Below are 25,416 nucleotides of genomic sequence, written 5' to 3'. Positions count from 1 at the left end.
TCTGTGGGATGGTGAAATGAATGACATTCCCCCTTTGCCCTTCCTACACTGACCAGTTGATGGGGTCAAATTACTGCTGCGGAGAGGGATTTGTGAAATACCTGAATTCAAAACAACAAGGAGTCCAAAGAACAAACAAAATTACAGCACAGGAACAGGCCCATCAGCCCTCCAAGCCTGTGCCGATCATGATGCCTGAATTAAAAAAGAAATCCCTCTATATGTTAATGTTCCTAAGGGTTCTGGCATTTACAGTATAATTCATACCTAAATTTGATCCTCCAAAATGCATCACCTTGCATTTGTCTGGATTAAACTCCATCTGCCATTTCTGTGCCCAAGTCTCCAATCTATCTATATCATATTGTATCCTCCTGACAATCTCAGCACTATCAGTGAGTTGCTGATAGTGCTGAGATTGTCAAGCAGATACAAGGAGTTCACCAATCTTCATGTCATCCACAAACTTATGAATCAGACAAATCATATTTGTCTCCCGATCATTCATATGTACTACAAACAATAGAAGTCCCAGCACTGATCCCTGTGGAACACCACTAGCTACAGATCTCCATTCTGAAAAACACACTTCCACCGCTACTCTGTCTTCTATAACCAAGATGTGGAGATGCCGGCGTTGGACTGGGGTAAACACAGTAAGAAGTTTGACAACACCAGGTTAAAGTCCAACAGGTTTATTTGGTAGCAAAAGCCACACAAGCTTTCGAGGCTCTGAGCCCCTTCTTCAGGTGAGTGGGAATTCTGTTCACAAACAGAACTTATAAAGACACAGACTCAATTTACATGAATAATGGTTGGAATGCGAATACTTACAACTAATCCAGTCTTTAAGAAACAAAACAATGGGAGTGGAGAGAGCATCAAGACAGGCTAAAAAGATGTGTATTGTCTCCAGACAAGACAGCCAGTGAAACTTGTCTGGAGACAATACACATCTTTTTAGCCTGTCTTGATGCTCTCTCCACTCCCATTGTTTTGTTTCTTAAAGACTGGATTAGTTGTAAGTATTCGCATTCCAACCATTATTCATGTAAATTGAGTCTGTGTCTTTATAAGTTCTGTTTGTGAACAGAATTCCCACTCACCTGAAGAAGGGGCTCAGAGCCTCGAAAGCTTGTGTGGCTTTTGCTACCAAATAAACCTGTTGGACTTTAACCTGGTGTTGTCAAACTTCTATAACCAAGCCAATTCTGTATTCATCTAGCCAGCCCACCCCAAATCCCTGTGATTTTAGTTTTTGTACCAGTCTGCCATGTGGGACCTTGTCAAACGCCTTATTAAATAAAGTCCATATAAACTACATCCACCACCCTTCCCTCATCTTTGTCAAAAAACTCAATCAAGTTGGTGAGACATGACCTTCGCCATACAAAACCATGCTGCCTGTCACTAATTAATCCATTTTCCTCCAAATGTGCATATATCCTGTCCCTCAGTATCTTCTCCGAAAGCTTCCCACCACTGATGACAGGCTCACTGGCCAATAATTTGCTGGATCAGACCCGTTTCCTTTCTTAAACAAAGGAACAAAATTGGCTATTCTCCAGTCCTCTGGAACCCCACCTGTGGTCAAAGAGGATCTGAAGATATCTGTTACAGCCCCAGCTATTTCTCCCCTTGCCTCCCGCAGTAAACTGGGATAGATCCCATCCAGCCCCAGGGACCAGTCCACCTTAATACAATTTAGGATACGCAACACTTTCTCCTTTGATATATTGATGTTCTCAAGAGCGTTCATGCACCTATTCCTGACCTCAACATACATTATGTCCTTCTAGTTGGTGAATACTGATGCAAAATACTCATTAAGGATTTCACCCACTTCCTGTGGTTCCACGCGTAACTTCCCTCCATTGTCCTTGAGTGGGCCTACTCTTGCTCCTAATATATGCATAAAAACCCAGGTACTACAATATAGCATTATTAAAAACAATGTTACAGTTTTCGAAAAAGATACTGCAATGCAATTCTTTGTGAGAAATCTAATCGAGAGGCAAAGGCAAGTTTAGCAAAATGGCTGATTTAAGGCATTTTTATGTAAGGGACTGAGGAAAATTTGTGGGGAAGACATTTACCAGTGTTCTTTGTCCCTTGTGGGTTTCAGTGTCCTGTTTGCTGGGCGGGTGCTGTGAACAGGATGCTGTTTGTTGAGTGATGTGGGCTGGGCCAATGGGATTGCTCTGGGGGCGGGAGGAAAAAAAAGGCGCCAGGAAGTGAAGCAGCTGCAGAGCAGAGGGGGGAGTGGGCAGAAGAGGGACAGCCACGTTTTTGGAGAGGAGCTTTTCGGAGGCAGTAAAAACTCAGTTCGAAGTGAACATTTCTCAGGTAGAATTGCTTGGTTTTTCATGACTGCCGAGGAGGACAGCCTTCAGCGCACTGGACCTGCGTTACTACACAGATAGCTCGTGGCGCCTCTGCCTCGTGTGCTTGCTCCATCATCTTCCCTCTCGTAGACCCATCTGGACTGTGTGTGTGTCGGGGTTAAGTGAGTACTATCAGACAGGAACGGTAATAGAAGTGGGTTGCCGAGTTCGTGGTTTTTCTTCATATGTGCACCAACGGATGGGCCCCAACGTTTAAAATTCAAAGTGCTTGGTGATATTTTGAACATTTCTCAGGTTGAAACTGTTAATTGGAAAATCTTCAGTTTGGGATTCTTTACTTGTTTATATCTGCTAATTATATTTGTTATTAAATTTTTTTGTTATTCCGTTTACCTTGTTGTTCCGAACCTTTTCTCATTATAAGGTTTATCTCAATACCATTTTTGGAGGCACCGCGCTAAACATACTCAAATCCTTTTCATGCAAGCCTGTACTGGCATTTATGGGTAAACAGGAAATTTAGCCAACTCAACATCAACTGCTAGGAATTCAGGATCCTGTAAATCGAACAGTTAAATAGTAGCCCCATATAGTGATCAGGAGGGGGTTACATTTATATTTGTCACTACAGCAGTTCAGGTCAAGGTATATCAACCTGTATACGTTGCTAAAATTTTAAACACAACTTATTCAAGATCTATGACATTGTGGTCAAGTTAAGGGAACTGGTTTTAGTAATAAAGTCCAGTCTCTGGGGTACGGATGTCAATCTTTTGCAATCTAGACTAAAGAAACATCAAAAGGGATTAAAATGAGACATGGGACCAAACAAAGTTCAGAAAATGAGATAAAATTGCAACTATCTAAAAATATAGTTCTTGTAATGGGGTGAACAGGTCAAATGGGGAGCTAAGAGACTTGTGGTAACCCGGAAAGCTGTGAATGCTCAGTCTTTGAGAATATTCAAGATAAAGGTCGATGGAATTTTGGGTACTAAGAGTATTAAGGGATACAAAGAAAGGTACAATCGGAGCAAGTCAGTCCCAGTCTTGTTGAATGCCAGAGCAAGCTCCAAGGACCAAATTATTTAGCCAGCTCCTATTTCTTACGTTCTTAGTAAGAAGTCTCACAACACCAGGTTAAAGTCCAACAGTTTTATTTGGAATCACAAGCCCCTGTTTGTGAACCTACCTCGCCACTCACCTGATGAAGGAGCAGCACTCCGAAAGCTGGTGATTCCAAATAAACCTGTTGGACTTCAACCTGGTGTCGAGAGATTTCTTACCGTGCCCCATCCCAGTCCAACGCCGGCATTTCCACATTATGTTCTTTTGTCAACTTGTGGTGTTCCATGTATTAAAACATATGCATACATAATCCTACTTACCTCAAACTCTTCCCAGAAGCCTTGCTTGGCCTTTTCTGTGTTATCTGCTGTTTTATTGAGCTCCTTCACTCGATTTTCTATGTTAGCAGCATTTATTCTTGTAGCATTAAATGGCTGTGGAAAAAGTTTGTTCCATTAAAACGAGAACATTTTCAGTTCATTCAACTAAATAGCCAGCCACAAACAGAACCAGCTAAATTAAAACGTGCCACAGAGTCCGCTGGACAGAGAATTCAAATCGTGGTGGGTTCCTTGTCTGTCTTTGGGGGAAGAAACTTAACTCGTAGCTGTGCATTTTTCCAGAATAGAATCATCAGTCTCTGAATTTTGCACCTGAACTATGCCAGGATTGTGGGCAGGGATGAACGCTGACCTGGGTGACTTTTAGTGGGTGCTGGATGTTGGAATTTGCAAAAGGTTTTCCTTGAAACTATGGATATTAAGCGGCAAAAATATCACTGCTGTTGCTCTTCAGTGCAGGCTTGGAGAAAATAATGTAAAACTCAACACTGCCAGCCCATTATTTTCTGCTAATAAAAATGGATGGAAATTTCATGGGCCGGAGGTGCACTATTTTTTGTGCTTCTCCCACACTCTTTGAAGCAGTGCAGCTGTAAAAATAATTTTTTTACAAGATGCTCTTCAGAAATGGAATTGCATGCAACAGAATGTTTGATATAACAATCAAACACAGCTGAAAAGAATACTGTCTTGGTACCCTATTGATGATTTGGATGTGGCATCCTTCACAAACTGCCCAAGTTTACTCCTGATGCTTAATTAAGGGACAGAAAATAATAGGATGCTATGTGACCAGCTTCTAAAGGATTTGGGCGTTTTAGGCAAATAAGTGCAATGCAATGTGAATAGATTTAATTAATTAGCATATGAACAAAGGACCATAAAGAACATGTACTGAGTTCAATAGATATAAGATTGCCTTCGAGAAAAGATCCAAGGATGCTTATGGACAAATTTGTATAAATTCCAGCCCAGTATCTGGCTGCAGTAAAGAATAAGCTTTTAAAATGGTGGGTTACGTTAGCAGATCAAATTAAGTGACATAGTAGCTGTGATTGGTGTTGTGTATGGGGTTATTTAAAGAAAATCTAAGTACAAAAGGAACGAAGCATATTATGAAAAGGTTGATAGAAAGGAGTTGAAATGGATCAAAATTGGATGGGCTGGTTGATTCTGTGGGCCTCATCCTGTTCCTTAAAATCCTTATGGTCTAATGCCTGCCCTTCCAAACCCAATGATTAAAAATACAAAAAACAAAAGTGTAGCTACAAGAAGAGGTTGGATAGGTTGGGGCTATTTTCCTTGAACCAAAGAAGGCTGAGGGAGTGACTTGATAGAAGAATTATGAGGAAAAGATAGAGTGGACAGGATAAAATTGTTTCATTGGGTGGAGAATTCTAGAACCAGGAGACAAAGATTCAAGTTAAGTGGCAGTTGGTGTTGAGAGGACACGAGCAAAAACCTTTTTACACAGAGAGTAAATGAGTGTCTGGAATTTGCTGTCTGAGTTGGTGGTGGAGGCAGTGATAGAGACCCTAAGTTCTCTTAAAAAGTACCTGGATCTGCACCTTAAGCGCTGTAAACTACAAAGCTGTGGGCTGGGTCCAGGAAGGTGGGATTAGAAATAGCACCTAGGTGTCCTCGGGCTGGCCTGGACAAGATGGGCCAAATGGCCTCTCTCTGTGCTGTAACTTTTCTACGGTTCTATATATGGCACTTCTATCGAAGTTTAAGACAGCCGTTTTGAAAACATCAAGCAAAATAATAACGGGAGGGCAGCCACATTAATTTACAACAAAGTCACATTTGCTCGCCTTCCCTGAAACAGAACAAAAAGCCAGAGTTATTATGCCTATGTATTTGACGGCTACTTTTTAAAATAGTATCACAGATTTTACTTTCTTGGCTGTTGCAGACATCTGAAAGTTTTCAATCAAATCGCAGCTAGGGAGGCAGGCACAATGAATGCCAGTCTCATTTCAACACGCATAAAGAATCTTAAGATAAAATGTCACTTACCAAGTTTTTGGAAAATCTTATAAAGGATTAAGATATTGATATGGCAGGCCAGCTAAGGTTTATAGTAATAGACTTCGGGAGGATATGAAACAGTCTGATGAAATAGGCAGAGCCTTGGCAGATGAAATTTAACACAAAGAAATGTGAAACAACACATTCTGGCAGGAAGAATGAGGGGAGGTAATACAAAAGAAACAATGCAATTTTAAAAGGGGTGCAGGAACAGAGAGGCCCAAGGGTGAATTGTATACAAATCTTTGAAGGTGACAGGACAAGTTGAGAATGCTGTTAAAAAAACATTTGTGATCCTTGGCTTTATTAAAAGATAATGATATATAAAGTAAGGAGTTACGCTACATCTTTATAAAATACTAGCTTATCCTGAGCTGGAATACTGTGTACAATATTGGGAACTACACTTTAGGAAGGATATCCAGCCTAAGAGGAGCAGAACAGATGTACTATGTTGGTACCAGGAATGAGGGACTTCAATTATATGAGGAGACATAGAAGGTTAGAGTGCTCTCCTTAGTAGAGAGATTTGATACAGCTATTCAAAATTGTTGAGGGTTACAGTAGAGTAAATAAGAAAAAACTGTTTGCAGTAGCAAAGGGAACAATAGGGGGATACCACAGAATTAAGGTGAATGGTAAAAAGAACCAAAGGCAACATAACAGAATATTTTTCTTAAACATAGGGAGTTTTTATGACCCGGAATGTGTTGCCTGAAAGGGTGGGTGCCAAAGAAACAACAGCAACTTGCGAAAGGGAAAACAGAGTGAGGGAGTTGGTTAGCTTTGTCAAAGTGCGGGCACAGTATGATGTACTGAATGGCCTCCTATGTTGTATCATTCAATAACTCTATGATAATAGATGCACACATACATTGATATTATTATAACGTGAATTCTCATATCCCAAGTTCTAGTGCTACAAATAAAAAATATTAACAGATAATGATGCATTTGTCAGATTCCCCTTTTGTGCCTTATCCAAAATAATTCAACCCTCTGGAAAATTATCCACTAGTAGATAAACCTACCCCTTAAAAGGACAAATACTGTACCTGTTTAAGATGGACGACAATACCAGAAACTTCCACCATTGGGTTTTTTTTGTAGTGTTCCACCAGATCAGTAAGTGTGTCAAATCTTTCACCTCCACCAACATCATACTTCCCATCCTACATCAATACAAAAAAACTGATTAAAATGCACAGATGGTTTGAAGTATAGAATATAAATATACCGAGAGGTTTGGAGCCCAATGCATTCACTGAGATTTTAAGGAGGGGTTCATTGTGAATTTAACATTAAGGAGCTGCTGGTTGTATATACAGGGGTTGTCAAAATTCAATAAAGGCCCAAAACAGGGCTGGACATCATATTGTACAATTAACTCAAGCCCCTTCCCTCTGATGCTAGTAGCACGTCAACCTTGGCCTTGGTCTGTTCATCACCATGATTATGTGTATCTAGCACTCATTGCATTAAAGGAGGGCTGCATGCCTGTGCAGGCACCACTTAAAGCCAACCTGCACTTTTTAAAGCCAGTCTCCACTTCTTAATAGGGAGGGAGAGGCATTTTGATTGGAGCAGGTGCTGGAAGTGGCTGTGGAACAGAGTCCGATCAGAAAGAACACTGAAAGATCTACATCGTAGAGTGTGTGCTCCAAAGTTCTCTGATGCCGCACTGGAAGCTTTGTGCAGGAGGTTGATAGGAAGAGAGAGAGAGATCATTTATTCATTAAGATCCTCCCAGTTAAGACACTGCAAGGAGTGGGAACAGATAGCCATTGTGGCTAATGACTGCAGGGTAGCCTCAAGGGCCTGGATGCAGGGCCGTAAGAAATTCAATGACCTCATATGGATGGTCAAGACGAGAGTACTTTTCAAATGCCTTATGAACAACCATACATTCTGCTCCAAACACCAATCTCTTCGTTCACTTACCAATAATCTCTGGGTTACTATTTTCAGTTTTTTTTGGAAGGATTTTAGCAAGGTGTTCGATAAGGTCCCCCATGCAAGGCTTCTAGAAAAAGTGAGAGGGCATGGGATCCAAGGGGCTGCTGCCCTGTGGATCCAGAACTGACTTGCCCAAAGGAGGCAGAGAGTGTGTATAGATGGGTCTTTTTCTAAGTGGAGGTCGGTCACCAGTGGTGTGCCCCAGGGATCTGTTCTGGGACCCTTGCTGTTTGTCATTTTCATAAATGACCTGGATGAGGAAGTGGAGGGATGGGTTGGTAAGTTTGCCGACGACACGAAGGTTGGTGGGGTTGTGGATAGTCTGGAGGGATGTCAGAAGTTACAGAGGGACATAGATAGGATGCAAGACTGGGCGGAGAAGTGGCAGATGGACTTCAACCCAGATAAATGCGTAGTGGTCCATTTTGGCAGGTCAAATGGGATGAAGGAGTACAATACAAAGGGAAAGACTCTTAGTACTGTAGAGGATCAGAAGGACCTTGGGGTCCGGGTCCATAGGACTCTAAAATCGGCCCCACAGGTGGAGGAGGTGGTTAAGAAGGCGTATGGTGTGCTGGCCTTTATCAATCGAGGGATTGAGTTTAGGAGTCCGGGGATAATGATGCAGCTATATAAGACCCTGGTCAGACCCCACTTGGAGTACCGTGCTCAGTTCTGGTCGCCTCATTACAGGAAGGATGTGGAAAAGATTGAAAGGGTGCAGAGGCGATTTACAAGGATGTTGCCTGGATTGAGTGGCATGCCTTATGAGGATAGGCTGAGGGAGCTCGGTCTTTTCTCCTTGGAGAGACGTAGGATGACAGGAGACCTAATAGAGGTATATAAGATGTTGAGAGGCATAGATCGGGTGGACTCTCAGAGGCTTTTTCCCAGGGTGGAAATGGCTGCTACGAGAGGACACTGGTTTAAGGTGCTGGGTGTAGGTACAGGGGAAATGTTAGGGGGAAGTTTTTCACTCAGAGGGTGGTGGGCGAGTGGAATCGGCTGCCGTCAGTGGTGGTGGAGGCAAACTCAATAGGGTCTTTTAAGAGACTCCTGGATGAGTACATGGGACTTAATAGGATGGAGGGTTATAGGTAGGCCTAAAAGGTAGGGATATGTTCGGCACAACTGGTGAGGCCGAAGGGCCTGTTTTGTGCAGTAGTTTTCTATGTTTCTATGAGACATTGATAATGTCAAACGGTTAAGTTTCATGAACCATGTGACTGGATCATCAGCGACATTCAAATGTATTTTACTGGTTCAATCAGGGGAATATCTCAGTTTTTATAATTTCTGTAGACTTCAACAGTTGCGGGAATTGGTGAACGACGGATAGTAAAACAATTTCAGTCTACTGAGAACTTACACGAACTGTTTAGAAACCAACTCTCACAGTTTCAGACTTCATCACCGTGACCTTCAGCCAGAAACCTTTTATTGCGTTACAACACAATTGTTATTCCATAGACTTCTTTCATCATAACGACAATGATTAATATTCTCCTTAAGCAAACAATGGCTTTAAAGTAATTATAACCCTCAAGCAAATGTTTGTTCCCTCTCTCTCGGCTCCTCTCCCTTCCTGACTTAGAAAGTTACATATTGCTAATATAACTTTTGCATTCTTCTGAACTAAACTTAAACCATTAGAAAGGAAAACATTTGTAAAAGAGTAATTGAATATTTACTGTCAGATTAAGAACAAAGAACAAAGAAGCACAGGAACAGGCCCTTCGGCCCTCCAAGCCCGTGCCGCTCCCTGGTCCAAACTAGACCATTCTTTTGTATCCCTCCATTCCCACTCCGTTCATATGGCTGTCTAGATAAGTCTTAAACGTTCCCAGTGTGTCCGCCTCCACCACCTTGCCTGGCAGCGCATTCCAGGCCCCCACCACCCTCTGTGTAAAATATGTCCTTCTGATATCTGTGTTAAACCTCCCCCCCTTCACCTTGAACCTATGACCCCTCGTGAACGTCACCACCGACCTGGGGAAAAGCTTCCCACCGTTCACCCTATCTATGCCTTTCATAATTTTATACACCTCTATTAAGTCTCCCCTCATCCTCCGTCTTTCCAGGGAGAACAACCCCAGTTTACCCAATCTCTCCTCATAACTAAGCCCCTCCATACCAGGCAACATCCTGGTAAACCTCCTCTGTACTCTCTCCAAAGCCTCCACGTCCTTCTGGTAGTGTGGCAACCAGAACTGGACGCAGTATTCCAAATGCGGCCGAACCAACGTTCTATACATCTGCAACATCAGACCCCAACTTTTATACTCTATGCCCCGTCCTATAAAGGCAAGCATGTCATATGCCTTCTTCACCACCTTCTCCACCTGTGACGTCACCTTTGGGCACAATTCTCAATTTTGAGACTAAGTGCAGATGGCGGGCAGTCCTTGTTCCGATGGCCAGATTGGTAAGATCCCATGCCAGATTGTGTGCTTGGAAGCTCATTAATCATGGCCAGGAGAGTTCTTCTCCGATTCTTCTGGCGGGCCGGCAGCTGATCCATGTGCCCGCCATCAACTGGCAGGTTTGAAGGTGCTAGCACCATATTTAAACACCAATCCAGCACACTCGCATCACCCTCTTCAGCTCACCTGTCTTTAGGAGACCCTCCAACATGTCAGGAAGCTAGAAGCAAAAGGTGAGTCGCTTCAAGAAGGCAGCAGCATCTGTTTTCACAGAGCCCTCGAAGCCAACATTTGAGGAGTCCAGGCTATCCCTTAGACACACCCCCATATCTGGCCTCACCTTGCACTCCATCCCAGGTCGAGCTTCGAACCTTTGTAGGGGTGGCTGCATGAGTTCTGCAGCACAGTGCTGTCCAGAGAGATGCTGATGTGTGGCACCGGGGCGAAACAGATCCCTGCACTCCCCAATCCCAGTTACAGTACTGAGCTGAGACGGTGAAACAGGAGGGTCCATGGGTCCAACAGCATAGTGCTGTCCATGAAGACCAGCTTGCAATGGAGATGGGGGGCTCGGAAAAGGTCTGCCCCTGCAGAGTGGTGTACAGCGCACTCGGAGCAGCGCATATAGTAGGTACACTTTGCTGCACTCACCTTGAGGTCTCCTGAGAATTGAGGATGGCCTTGTACATGCCACTCTTTATCAATTGGGTTTTAGACCCAATTTCACGCTGGCATGTCGCAAAATGGAAAACTTGACAGGATTCTGACCGGCAGCTACTTTACGAGCATTCAGGAGATGCAAATGAATGCAAATGGCTTTCATGCTACCAAGACCGACCCACCACTAACCTGCCATTCGGAGAACTGCAGTGTGTTTTTACACTGGCAGGCTTCCAACTTTTTGGTTCCTGCTAGACTCTCTGGTTCCGCTCGCCGCCACACCTGCAACGAGTGGGATGGGAACATTCCGCCCTTAGATCCGAATTCCAAATTCCTTTTCTAAAAAGGTTCCTTTATGGACCATTGTACATATTGCATTTTTGGTGTGAAATGCAGAAATCAATGAACGGATGTAAAATAAATTATCGTAGGAACTTTTCTCTGTTTATAAGGGTGATCAGTTTTTTCCCTTTTTATCTATCCTCTCCTGAGAGATGAGCTATTGATGGGTATGGATCGATAGGTGTCAGACACTTTGGGGTACTTTTACCTGCAGTCGGTCTTCTTGTGTAAATTTGGAAAATGTCACCAAGCTATTCGATAACAGAGGCACCAAAGCTGTGAGCGGTTTTCTTTCATTGACATGAATCCGCAAGCACCTTCCCAACAGAAGCCATGGTGTAGCCATCAGCAATGATAACCCCATGAGCCAGCTTCTCTGATTTCACCCGCAGCTGGGATTCTCCGGTCCCGCTGCGGTGAACGGAGATTTGGCTCAGCGCCAAATTCTCCATTCTCGCTGGCAGCAACAGCATGGCGTGAACAGCCAGAGAATTCAGGCCCCATGTCTAACTTATTTCTGCTCCCTACTCTGGTAAACTAACTCAGCATGAACCATCGCTTAAACTTGTGGCTTTCCTAGTCCTTTCCAAATCAGTTAGTACACTAACAAAAGGAGGAATCCACAGAGCCATGAGAAATCTTTATTTGTGCTGTCCTTTGAATCCTCATCAAGTTATTGCTTTGTGTCATCATAGTATTATCAAACTTTAAGACTTGAATTTTACACTAGCAAGTAGTAGGCTCCAACTGCGAGTAATTTTTAACTTCAAATAAAATTTACTACATTTCAAAGCATTTTTTATTAGCTGAAGAATAACAAAATTTCTGTAATATAGTGTTAAATATTTGTGACTAATCTGATCAACCCACCTGATTTCGAATCATCACATGTGTAACTCTTGGTTTGCGATCCCCATTTTCAACCTTTTCTTCATTAGTCAGCACTGATAGAACAAAATCCCCTGGTTTACTGAGGCTTTCCCGCACCAGGAAACTTCCAGGTTTTCCTTTATCTGTCAGAAGTTTTTCAGCATCTTTACCTGATAGGTGTCCATGATACCATCTGAAAACAGATGATGTTGACAATGATAACAGGCTTTCTGCATCTTTTCCATTCACTATAAATTAATTACTTGTGAACTCAGGTACACAGACTATTAATATAGAAATTTCATCTTCAGTGGGACACCTTTATCAGGGAGAAGTAATTAAAGTGGCATGTGAGTAACTTCCGCAAAATAAGTGGTTAGTGTCACTTGTGACAATCGACCACAGATGTGTCTAGAAATCTTCAAAAATGATAAAATTCAATGTAGCCGTTCCAGTGGTAACCAATATGGTGGCCATGAAAGTATGTTCTTGGAGCAAGCTGTCCCTTAATTTTCCAGGAACTGAATCCATTCTAAAGATTCCTTAAGAACATAGAACATAGAAAGCCACAGCACAAACAGGCCCTTCGGCCCACAAGTTGCGCCGATCACATCCCCACCTCTAGGCCTATCTATAGCCCTCAATCCCATTAAATCCCATGTACTCATCCAGAAGTCTCTTAAAAGACCCCAACGAGTTTGCCTCCACCACCACCGACGTCAGCCGATTCCACTCACCCACCACCCTCTGAGTGAAAAACTTACCCCTGACATCTCCTCTGTACCTACCCCCCAGCACCTTAAACCTGTGTCCTCTCGTAGCAACCATTTCAGCCCTTGGAAATAGCCTCTGAGAGTCTACCCTATCCAGACCTCTCAACATCTTGTAAACCTCTATCAGGTCACCTCTCATCCTTCGTCTCTCCAGGGAGAAGAGATCAAGCTCCCTCAACCTATCCTCATAAGGCATGCCCCCCAATCCAGGCAACATCCTTGTAAATCTCCTCTGCACCCTTTCAATGGCTTCAACATCTTTCCTGTAATGAGGTGACCAGAACTGCGCGCAGTACTCCAAGTGGGGTCTAACCAGGGTCCTATAAAGCTGCAGCATTATCTCCCGACTCCTAAACTCAATCCCTCGATTAATGAAGGCCAGTACGCCGTACGCCTTCTTGACCGCATCCTCCACCTGCGAGGCCGATTTAAGAGTCCTATGGACCCGGACCCCAAGGTCCTTCTGATCCTCTACACTGCTAAGAATGGTACCCTTCATATTATACTGCTGCTTCATCCCATTGGATCTGCCAAAATGGATCACCACACACTTATCCGGGTTGAAGTCCATCTGCCACTTCTCCGCCCAGTCTTGCATTCTATCTATGTCTCGCTGCAACTTCTGACATCCCTCCAAACTATCCACAACACCACCTACCTTGGTGTCGTCAGCAAACTTACCAACCCATCCCTCCACTTCCTCATCCAGGTCATTTATGAAAATGACAAACAGCAAGGGTCCCAGAACAGATCCCTGGGGCACTCCACTGGTCACTGACCTCCATGCAGAGAAAGACCCCTCCACAGCCACTCTCTGCCTTCTGCAGGCAAGCCAGTTCTGGATCCACAAGGCAACAGCCCCTTGGGTCCCATGCCCTCTCACTTTCTCAAGAAGTCTTGCATGGGGGACCTTATCGAACGCCTTGCTGAAGTCCATATAGACCACATCCACCGCTCTTCCTTCGTCAATGTGTTTGGTCACATTTTCAAAGAACTCAACCAGGCTCGTAAGGCACGACCTGCCCTTGACAAAGCCGTGCTGACTACTTTTGATCATACTAAACTTCTCTAGATGATCATAAATCCTGTCTCTCAGGATCCTCTCCATCAACTTACCAACCACTGAGGTTAGACTCACCGGTCGGTAATTTCCCGGGCTGTCCCTGTTCCCTTTCTTGAATATAGGGACCACATCTGCAATCCTCCAATCCTCCGGAACCTCTCCCGTCTCCATCGACGATGCAAAGATCATCGCCAAAGGCTCCGCAATCTCCTCCCTCGCCTCCCACAGTAACCTGGGGTACATCCCATCCGGTCCCGGCGACTTACCAACCTTGATGCCATTCAATAGTTCCAACACATCCTCTTTCTTTATGTCCACATGCTCGATCCTTTCTGTCCACCGCAAACCAGCAGTACAACCACCCAGATCCCTTTCCACCGTGAATACCGAGGTAAAGTATTCATTAAGCACCTCCGCCATTTCTAACGGTTCCGCACAAACTTTTCCCCCTTCACCTTTTAAGGGTCCTATGCCTTCACATCTCATCCTTTTACTCTTGACATATTTGTAGAAAGCCTTGGGATTCTCCTTAATCTTACCCGCCAAGGCCTTCTCATGACCCCTTCTCGCTCTCCTAATTTCCTTCTTAAGCTCCTTCCTACATCCCGTATACTCCTCTAAATCCTTAACACCTCCTAGCTCCCTGAACCTTCTGTACGCCTCTCTTTTCTTATTCACCAGGTTCATCACAACCTTCGTGCACCACGGTTCCCGTACCCTACCAACACCCCCCTGTCTCATCGGAACGTTGTCATGCAGAGCTCCAGACAAACATTCCTTGAAAATCCTCCACTTTCCTTCGGTACTTTTCCCCAAGAATGCCTCCTTCCAATTTACCCGTCTAATTTCCTCCCTGATGACACTGTATTTCCCTTTACTCCAGAGAAACACTTTCCTAGCCTGCCTGATCCTATCTCTTTCCAATGCTATCGTGAAGGAGATAGAATTATGATCGCTATCCCCAAGATGCTCACCCACCGAGAGATCCTCCACCTGTCCAGGTTCATTAGCCAGCACCAGATCAAGTACAGCCTCTCCTCTAGTAGGCTTATCCACATACTGTGTCAGGAAACTCTCCTGGACACACCTAACAAACTCCTCTCCATCCAAACCCCTAGCCCTAGGGATATTCCAATCTATGTTTGGGAAATTAAAATCTCCCATCACGACAACTCTGTTATTCCTACATCTCTCCAGGATCTGTTTCCCCATCTGCTCCTCAACATCTCTGTTACTATTGGGCGGCCTATAGAAAACACCCAGCAACGTTACCGACCCCTTCCTGTTCCTAACCTCCACCCACAGAGACTCCGTAGTCAATCCCTCCACGGCGTCCACCTTCTCTACAGCCGTGACACTATCCCTGATCAACAGTGCCACTCCCCCCCCCTCTCTTGCCTCCCTCCCTGTCCTTCCTGAAACATCTAAAACCCGGCACCTGAAGCACCCAGTCCTGTCCCTGAGACATCCAAGTCTCCGTAATGGCCACCACATCACAATTCGAAGCAGCAATCCACGCTCTAAGCTCATCCACTTTATTCACAACACTCCTGGCATTAAAATAGACACATCTCAGACCTTCAGCCTGAGCACTTCCCTTCTCCCTCACTCGTCTAACCTCCCTCTTACCCTGTTTACATTCCTTATCTATTTGCGAGCTAACCTCCTCGCTCTCAGTCCCCTCATTCCGATTCCCTCCCCCCAACCTTTCTAGTTTAAAGTCTCTCCAGTAGCCTTAGCCAACCTTCCCGCCAGGATATTGGTCCCCCTGGGATTCAAGTGCCACCCGTCTTTTTTAAACAGGTCACACCTGCCCCTAAAGAGGTCCCAATGATCCAAGTACCCAAATCCTTGTCCCTTGCTCCAGTCCCTCAGCCACGCATTCATTCTCCACTGATTCCTGTTCTCACTCTCCCGCGGCACAGGCAGCAATCCCGAGATTACTACCTTTGCATTCCTCTTTCTCAGCTGTCTACCTAACTCCCTATATTCTCTTTTCATGACCCCTTCCCTCTTCCTACCTATGTCAGCAGTACCTATATGCATCACGACCTTCGGCTCCTCTCCCTCCCCCTTCAGGATTTCTGGGACTCGACCAGAGACATCCCGGACCCCTGCACCAGGGAGGCAAACCACCATCCGAGAGTCCCGTCTGTGTCCGCAAAAACGCCTATCTGACCCCCTCACCGTAGAGTCCCCAATTAGCACTACCCTCCTTTCCTTACCCTTTTGCACTACTGGGCCAGGCTCAGCTCCAGAGACACTGCCACCGCTGCTTCCCCCAGGTGGGCTGTCCACCCCAGTAGTACTCAGACAGGAGTACTTATTATTAAGGGGCACATCCACCGGGGTGCTCACCATCAACTGAGCTTTCTCCTTCCTCACTGTTACCCAGTTACCCTCCTCCCGTGGTCCCGGTGTGACCACCTGCCGATAGCTCCTGTCAATGACCTCCTCACTATCCCTAACCCGGCGAAGGTCCTCGAGCTGCAATTCCAGTTCCCTAACATGGTCCCTTAGGAACCGCAGCTCAACACACCCAGCACAGATATGGTCGTCCGGGAGGCTAGGAGCCTCCAGGACCTCCCACATCCTACATTGGGAACAACATACTGGCCTCACACTCATAATTGCCCCTTTAAACACACAGGGAAAAAAAAGTGAATGAAAATTTTAAACTTACCTTTCCTCCTCCTGTTTTCTCCAAAGCCCTGCTCTCACTGGGTCTTTTTTTTTAGGTTAGAGGAGGAGGGAGGGTGGGATACTCTACAAGTGTAGAGTATCGGGATTCCTCTCTGTTCCAATTTATTGGGGAAAAAAAAAAATCTCTCTCTCCCAGACCTCCCTGCGCGACCACTTCCGGGTTTAGATATTTTTAAAGAAAAAACCCGCGAAAAAGTAAGTTAAAAATAACAGCGCTTACCCGCAGCACTCCTCTCGCGAATCTCTCCCTCTCTGCTGCACTTCCAACATGCACCTCAAAGACATGAGTGTAGCATAAGCTGTGCAGGGCAAGCACAAAACTTGTGTGGTTGCACTGAGCTGAGGGTTGGGCCATTTTAAATCTCAGGCCTCATTCCAATGTCGGGAGATTTCTGCCAAAAATCGGCAAGAATCACTGTCTGGCCAGAATGCGTGGAGCAAGGTTCTGGGTGGCAGAAGGCAGCTACTTGTGTAAGTGGGAATAGTCTCTGACACCAAGTTAAATGGATAGATGGGCAGTTCAAGAATTCATTGCAAGTCCCAGCATAGGTGCTGCTCCTCATCCTGGCCCCACGAGGGAGTATTTTTTACCACCTTGGAACTCTTCTTGTCCCAATTCATATCAGTTACGGGCAGGTTCCTGGAGCTTAAATCAAGACTAAAATCTTCTTAGAATTACATATATTTGTCTTCCAATTGTCTCTGAAGTAAAAATGAAATTTGTTTTCTCCATCTGTTTATTTAAATTGAGTTTGAAAACTTGTAGTTTCAACTTTGTACAACATATTCCAAGTTAAAAGAGCTGTGTATCTCATGATCACTGAACACATGAATTTCTGTATAACTGGAAAATCATGATGTGGAGATGCCGGCGTTGGACTGGGGTAAACACAGTAAGAAGTTTAACAACACCAGGTTAAAGTCCAACAGGTTTATTTGGTAGCAAAAGCCACACAAGCTTTCGAGGCTCTAAGCCCCTTCTTCAGGTGAGTGGGAATTCCCACTCACCTGAAGAAGGGGCTTAGAGCCTCGAAAGCTTGTGTGGCTTTTGCTACCAAATAAACCTGTTGGACTTTAACCTGGTGTTGTTAAACTTCTAACTGGAAAATACCAAGGCTCTTGCTGAGTATGGGAAGAGCCCATCTTACAACATTCTTTTGCTTGGTGACAAGGAAACTCAAGGGAAAATGTCCCAACAAGATAAAGATTTGCAAATCACCCTCAAATGTTTGGAAGACGACATCCTGGTGTCTCAGGGCACCAAAAACAAAATGAACGGTGAAACAAATACTACCTTCCTCTTATTTTCTAATCTCTCTTCTCACTCGCATCAAAGACATGCATAACACCCAAACACATTACACTAAGTATTTTTAAATGAGATATCTGTTTGAAAGCATTTCTGGGAATCAGCAATCGAATCATTGTCCTTGGTACACAGTATTACATAGTGTTTATATGAAGCAGATCATTGATACCAACATGCCCATGCCAAGGCGGCATATGACCCACCTCCTAGAATCACAGAATCCCTACAGTGCAGAAGGAGGCCATTTGGCCCATCGAGTCTGCGCCAACCACAATCCCACCCTGGCCCTATTCCCATAACTCTACGCATTTACCCTAGCTAGTCCCCCTGACACTAAGGGGCAATTTAGCATGGCTAATCCACCTAACCCGCACATCTTTGGACTGTGGGAGGAAACCAGAGCACCTGGAGGAAACCCACACAGACATGGGGAGAATGTGCAAACTCCACACAGTGACCCAAGCCAGGACTCGAACCCGGATCCCTGGCACTGTGAGGCAGCAGTGCTAACCACTGCGCCACCCTCTTCTTCATCTAATGCCAATGTCCTTCTATTTTTTCTCCCTCATTTATCTAAATTCTGCTCAATTCCATCCAATCCTTGCAGTAGCAAGTTCCACGTTCGAACCACCCTATGGGTAAAGAAGTTTCTCTTGAACCTCAATTGGATTTATTAGTAACTATTATACCTTCATGTTCCCTAGTTCTAGTCTCCCCCGCAGGTGGAAACATCTCTTTATGTCTCCCCTACCAAATCCGTTCATAATCTTAAAGACTTCAACCAGGTCATCCCCATGTCTTCTCTTTTATAGTGAGAAGTGTTCCAGGTTGTACAATCTTTCCTGATCGGTGTAATCTCTCAGTTATGGTATCACTATAGTAAATCTTCCTGGCACATTCCCCAATGCCTCTGTATCCTTCTTATTATATGGAGACAAAACTGTTCATAGTACTCGAAGTGTGATCAAACCAAGGTTCTAAAACAAGTTTAGCAACATCTCTGTTTTTCAAATCTATCCCTCTAGAAATGAACCCTTGTATTTTCAACAGCATCTGTGGAGAGAGAATACAGCCATCATTTTGAGTGTGGGTGACCGTTTGTCAGAGCTTCATCACCTCTGACGAAGGGTCATTCAGACTCAAAATGTTAGCTATGTTCTCTCTCCACAGATGCTGTCGGGCCTGTTGAGATTTTCCAGCATTTTCTGTTCTTGTTTCAGATTCCAGCATCCGCAGCATTTTGCTTTTAGCTCTTGTATTTTTGTTTGTTTTATGTGATCTTATGAACCTACATTGCTACTTTTTTTCTGTCAGCTTTGGCCTGGTAAAGCTATGCCCAGTATTAGCAGTAGCCCAGAGAAAAGCAACACCACACAACATCTCTCATGAATGCTTGCAAGCACCAGCATGGCCAGTTATATTGCAGAGGATGCAACTGGTGAGTTCAAGGAGATAGCAATGATTGAGGCGGAGGAGGAATAAGTGTGACAGAGGAGATGCATGAATCTATTAGCCATTTTGTTCCTCAAAACACGGCAATGTAATGAAATTGGCAAGTGGTATCATGCACAGAAAGTGCCAGCTCTGCCAATTAACGTTTCACTGTTGGGTATCTGACACTGTTGTATGAAAGTGGAATGAACTGGAAACATAAATGCTGAGGTTCAGTGTAAACATTGGCATTTATATGTTGCAGAGAAGTTATCACCCGTCCAATTTTACTTTCCACTGACGTCAATATGTGTTATAAAATGGGCAGATGATATGATCCCATTATTTTCTCAATGGATGGGTTAGGCTAAAGTTATCTTCTAACATTTTTAGAATCATAGATTCATAGAATCCCTACAATGCAGTGACAATACAATGCCATTTGACCCATTGAGCCTGCACCGACAACAATCCCACCCAGGCCGTATACCTGTAACCCCACGTATTTACCCTGCTAACTCCCCCTGACACTAAGGGGGCAATTTAGCATGGCTAATCAACCTAACCTGCACATCTTTGGACTGTGGGAAGAAACCGGAGCACCCGGAGGAAACCCAGGCAGACACAGGGAGAACGTGAAACTCCACACAGACGGTCACCCAAGGCTGGTACTGAACACAGATCCCTGGCGCTGTGAGGCAGCAGTGCTAACCCACTGTGCCACCATGCCGCCCATAATATTCATTGTTTGGTGACAACAATGAGAATACTTTGTTCAAGACATAACAGTTGATGGTAGCTGGAAATAAAATGCGCCTATAACACCTATTTTCAGCCACTAGAATTAAAACGCTAAAAACCTTAAACTTAAGTACATCATCTCCAAGGGTAAACTATTACTTAATTATTCTTCACTACTTTCCTGATCTTGGCTAAATTGCACATGGACTCCGGATTGATTGCCTGGTGTTTATATTTCTTTTGGGGGTGGGGGGGGCATGCATGATCACTTGGGGTCCTTGTTTTAGACATGAGTTTGTGGTGAAACTTTCTTGCTTTGATCTCACACCCTCAGAAACACTGACCACATTAAACACATACTCCCTCCAGCACTGGCATACAGTGTCTGCAGTACGTGCTACTACAATATACACTGCAAGAACACTTCTTCAATGGTGCCTTCCAAACCTGTGACCTCTGCTGCCTAGAAGTACAAGGGCAGCAGCCACATAGGAACACAATGAATTGCAAGTTCCCCTCCAAAGGCATGTACTATCCGATTTGAAAGTGTACTGCTGTTCCTTTGTACCTGGGTCAGAATCCTGGAACTCCCTACCTACTGTGCTGTGAGAGCATCTACTCCACTCAGACTGAAGAAATTCCAGAAGGCTGCTCACCACCATCTTCTCAAGGGAGATTAGGGATGGGCAATGTATGTTGACCTTAGCAGCGGCACCCACATCCATGAACGAATAAAAAATATAAAAGGGCAACTGAGATTACTCACTGCAATTAATTCTAGGAAGAACAATGACAAAGATCTTACATAGATTGCCTGACAATTTTATCAAACAGAAGAGCTGAGAAGCACAGGGAGATAAATAAATACCTTTCAGATGTTGGATCTTGGCAGTTCAGAGGGTATTTCAGTTCAATTATATCTCCATTCTTCTCCCGTAGAAGACCTTGCTGCTCTGTGTAATACTGAACCAATTCTGCCAATGTTGCAAATTTTTCTCCTCCATATAGGTCATAATAGTCTCCTGTATTCTGGATCTTGATATGCGTCACTTCTTCATTTCGCCTGAGAAAAAAAGGACAGATAAATACAGAGGAAAACAAAATAAAACTACAACCGAGAAAAACAGGTACAATCTAAGAGTCAGTCAACTATTTATTGGATTTAAGGTTAGTCAATACCTTATCAGCTCAGTACTGGAAAATTGACAATTAATTTCAGAATATTACTGGTCTATTTTAATTGTGGTTCATGCCACATTTAAATAAGCATAATAATGTACACTCTTCTTAAGTGCCGAATTTCTAGTTTAAATTCATAGAATAGAATCATAGAATACTAACAGTGCAAAAGGAGGCCATTCAGCCCATCGAGCTTGCACCGACAACAATTGCACCCAGGCCCTATCCCCGTAACCTCAAGTATTTACCTCACTAATCTTTCTGATACTAAACAGCAATTTAGCATGGCCAATCCAACTAACCCGCACATCTTTGGAGTGTGGGAGGAAACCAGAGCACCCAGAGGAAACACACACAGACATGGGGAGAACATGCAAACTCCACACAGACAGTAATCCAAGGCCGGAATTGAACCCAGATCCCTGGCACTGTGAGGCAGCAGCGTTAATCACTGTGCCACCCTAAATTGCATACTGCAAACTTCAAAAAAATCCTATAGTCCAGTTTTGTTACATCTGCTAAACCAATACAGAAGTAGGGCTGTGTATTTTGCACAAATTGCATTTTTCCGCAAATTCCCTGAAGGCACATGATGCTTGACATACCACAGTCCTCAAATGCACAGATGTACCTATAAGTAATCATTATTCTATGAGAAACATGCAAGGATTAAGGTACTGTTGTGTATTACTTGGTGTAAAACAAGGTGGAGCTGGAAATGACTATGAAATCTGACCAATATATAGCATAAATGTTTTACATTTTCAATAAAACATTATTCTCAGAAACATGTTGTAAAGCATTTATAAAAGCTCTGTGCGAGTAGGTCATAGAGTACAATAGAATAAAAATAGATATTCAAAACAATATTCATTTTGCATTGTGGTGCAGGCAATCATATTCAAATGTATATGCAAGTACTTTTTTTTTTACACTGAAGTTTTCTTTCCCTGAATAGAACATGCAAATAACGGACTTGTTTTGAAAGGTTCTCATGTAGAAATTTGTTAAGGCATCTGAACTCACTATTAGACAATGAGTTTGGAAGCTCAAACATTGTGTGAAAACTCTGGAGTGATGGAGGGGAACCAATGGACTGCTTGAGAACTAAGTACTGACATAAAGACAGGCACATGCATTTGGGAGCTCAGTAATTAGCTGTTTTCCCACAACTTATCCCTGAATAAGAAAACAAAAACGGCACCAGTTTTGATTAGATTTGATTTATTGTCACATGTATTGGGATACAGTGAAAAGTATTGTTTCTCGCGTGCTATAAAGACAAAACATACCATTCATAGAGTACTTCAGGAGAAGGAAAGGAGAGGGTGCAGAATATAGTATTATAGTCATAGCTAGCGTAAAGATCAGCTTAATATAAGTGTGGTGAACCATAGATGGTTACCACTATGGGTACTGAACCATAGATGGTCAGCACTATGGGTGCTTGTACATATGTTACTGTTGGGGTTAGGGTTGGGGTGTTCTACCTGTTGATATTGTTGTGGTATACTCCGGTTGGCTCCGCCTACCTGGAGGAGTATAAAGGTCACTGCACTGCCTGGTGACCCTTTAGTCTGGGATTGTATTGTTATATAGTATGCTCCATTCTTGTTACTAATAAAAGCCTTTATTTCCCGGGTACGATCCAGCCTCCCGAGTGATTTAATCGTGCATCAATAAGGTAGGTCCATTCAAAAGTCTGATAGTAGCAGGGAAAAAACTGTTGAGTCAACTGGTATGTGATCTCAGACTTTTGTATCTTTTTCTTGACGGAAAAGGTAGGAGAGAGTATGTCCGGCGTGCGTGAGGTCCTTGATTATGCTGGCTGCTTTTCCAAGTTTATAATTCTGGAACCAGTGTATTTTTAATAGAAGTATAGAAACAAAGCACATCATAGTTGGTTACCCAAGACTTATTCTGGATGACCAATGAAAAGCATCTAATCCTTACGTTCATCATTATGTTGTCCAATTGCGTCTTGAGCTTTGACTTTTGCCATTCAGAATCAAAACTAACAAGCTTACAGTTACAGTTAATGCAAATGATGGTTTACAGTACAAAAGTAGATTAGCCAGATGCTGAATGCAACCTTTAAGTACTTTGGAACTTGAGGCCTCGTAGCGTTCCACAGTGAGAGCTCAGTGCCCAATAATATCATGTGACATCATTATCTGGTATCTTGAACAGAGTGGTGAACAAGGCAAGTACTTAACTCGACTGGATTATCATGCTTGCGGTTGTATCATTTCTTTTAAATCCAAACGCTCGCCCCCACACATCCTCTAGGTACCTCGTGTGAAATAGAGGAAAAAAATACAACTTGAAATTTTGCTCAATCTAATTTTATTAACCATTTCCAGGGCCGTTCTTTTTACTGATCTTGCACGATCACACAAAATGTAAATGTTTCAATGAAGATGCTGAATATGCTCAACATTATTTAATCGTAAATCTACAACATCACTTTATGAATTTTATTTTTAATTGTCGGGTTTTACATTCAATCTCCCATGCACCCCGCCCCCTCACTTTTTTTTCCACTTAAAGTGCTTTATGTTTTCGGTGTGAGACGTGACTCAGTGGGCAACACTGTGGGTTCAAGTGCTTGAGCATGAAAGTCTATGCTGACAGCCCAGTGCAGTAATGAGGGAGTGCTGCACTTTCAGAGGTACCTCCTTTCAAATGAGATGTTAAACCGAACTCCTGTCCAACATCTCACGTGAACGTAAAAGACTCCTTGAAGCTATTTCGAAGAAGAGCAAGTGTCCCGGTGTCCTGGGCATATATTTATCCCTCAATCAACATCCGAATTGCTGTTTTGGAAGCTTGCTGTGTGCAAATTGGTTGCCAAATTTCTTGCATTACAACAGTGGCTACACTTCAAAAATACTTCATTGTCTGCAAAGCACATCGGCATGTCCTGAAATCGTGAAAGGCATGCAAGTCTTTCTCTTTTGAAAATAATTTAGGTCTCTGAGCTTCCTTGATTGAATCATCCAAACAGAAATGAGCAACTCTTGTCTCGATTTTTCTTCTTTCCGCATACAATACCAATGTCCAATAAGCATGATTGCATGGCCCACTGTACGAATCAGGCAGCTCGGTCTGCTTAAGGGAAGGCCCCTTTCAAAACGCCGGCTGCCGAAGCGGCAGCCTTAACAGGGCAGTAAGCGCTTGAAATCGTGTACTTAACCAGCAGCATGTTTTCCTAGAATCAAGTAGACTTAGTTCAGTTCAAAGTTGTGGGCCCCAACTGCGTTGGGCCTCAATGAGTTGTGGGCCTCAATGTAGTAACTCAGACTTACATGGTTGCAGCTGTCCATTGGTGACATTACTAAGCCTAGTAGATTGGGTGTAACACTCCTCTTTGATTTTCCTCCGTCTTAATGTGAAACCAATCTTTAGTAATTATCTGTTTCATTTACTGTTCCCTAAGCAAATTTTTATTAGTAAAAACATAGGGAGGCAATGGCCTAGTGGTATTATTGTTAGACTACTAATCTAGAATCTCAGCTAATGTTCTGGGACCTTGGGTTCAAATCCCACCATGGCAGAATTTGAATTCAATTTTTTTTAAAAACTGGAATTGAGAATCTACTGATGATCAGGAAACCATTGTCGGAAAAACCCATAATGTAGGAAAGGAAATCTGCCGTCCTTACCTGGTCTGGCCTACATGCGACTCCAGAGCCACAGCAACGGGTTGACTCTCAAGTACCCTCTGAAATGGCTTAGCAAGCCATTCAGTTCAAGCGCAACTAGGGATGGGCAATAAATGCTGGCCAGCCAGTGACATTAATGCCCACAAATGAATTTTTAAAAATGGTATTGCTCATCACACCATTATAGATATAAGACATTTACTACTTTAAGTACTAAAATACAAACCGAATGATCCGTTTTAAAGGGGTTGTCACACAGACATTCATTTCATGCTTTCACTTTAAGATTTCCTAATATGAATAACTGATGCAGATTTTTGTATTACAGGTACCAAACCTTATATCCAGGAAGTTCGGCACCAGGCATGGACCGGAGTTTACGGATTTTGGATCCCAGGCCTAGCATGCACTTATAATACTTAGAATAACGTATGAAAAATATCGAGAAAGAAAGGGTTTTATTCAAATTGCCACCCAGAGTACCAGCTTTGAATGTAATCAGTTTTAAGGTTGGCTT

At 43.5% G+C, this 25,416-nt stretch overlaps 1 protein-coding gene across 2 annotated transcripts in view; it reads right to left on the bottom strand.

The window, feature by feature from the left end:
• ptpn11b (protein tyrosine phosphatase non-receptor type 11b) overlaps window positions 1–25,416 on the bottom strand; it is a 149,889-nt gene that overhangs the window by 37,897 nt on the left and 86,576 nt on the right. For both annotated transcript variants that reach the window (XM_078238742.1, XM_078238743.1), the window contains exons 3-6: window positions 20,924–21,118; window positions 12,036–12,228; window positions 6,840–6,956; window positions 3,733–3,846 (exon numbers count right to left, since the gene is read on the bottom strand). In XM_078238742.1, coding sequence (XP_078094868.1) covers window positions 3,733–3,846; window positions 6,840–6,956; window positions 12,036–12,228; window positions 20,924–21,118 — 619 coding nt within the window. The remainder of the gene's footprint in view (window positions 1–3,732; window positions 3,847–6,839; window positions 6,957–12,035; window positions 12,229–20,923; window positions 21,119–25,416) is intronic.

This window comes from Mustelus asterias, chromosome 22, assembly GCF_964213995.1.
Source record: "Mustelus asterias chromosome 22, sMusAst1.hap1.1, whole genome shotgun sequence".
Classification (NCBI taxonomy): domain Eukaryota; kingdom Metazoa; phylum Chordata; class Chondrichthyes; order Carcharhiniformes; family Triakidae; genus Mustelus; species Mustelus asterias.
Note: the sequence above shows the minus strand (reverse complement) of the source record. Positions and strands in the feature narration are given on the sequence as shown.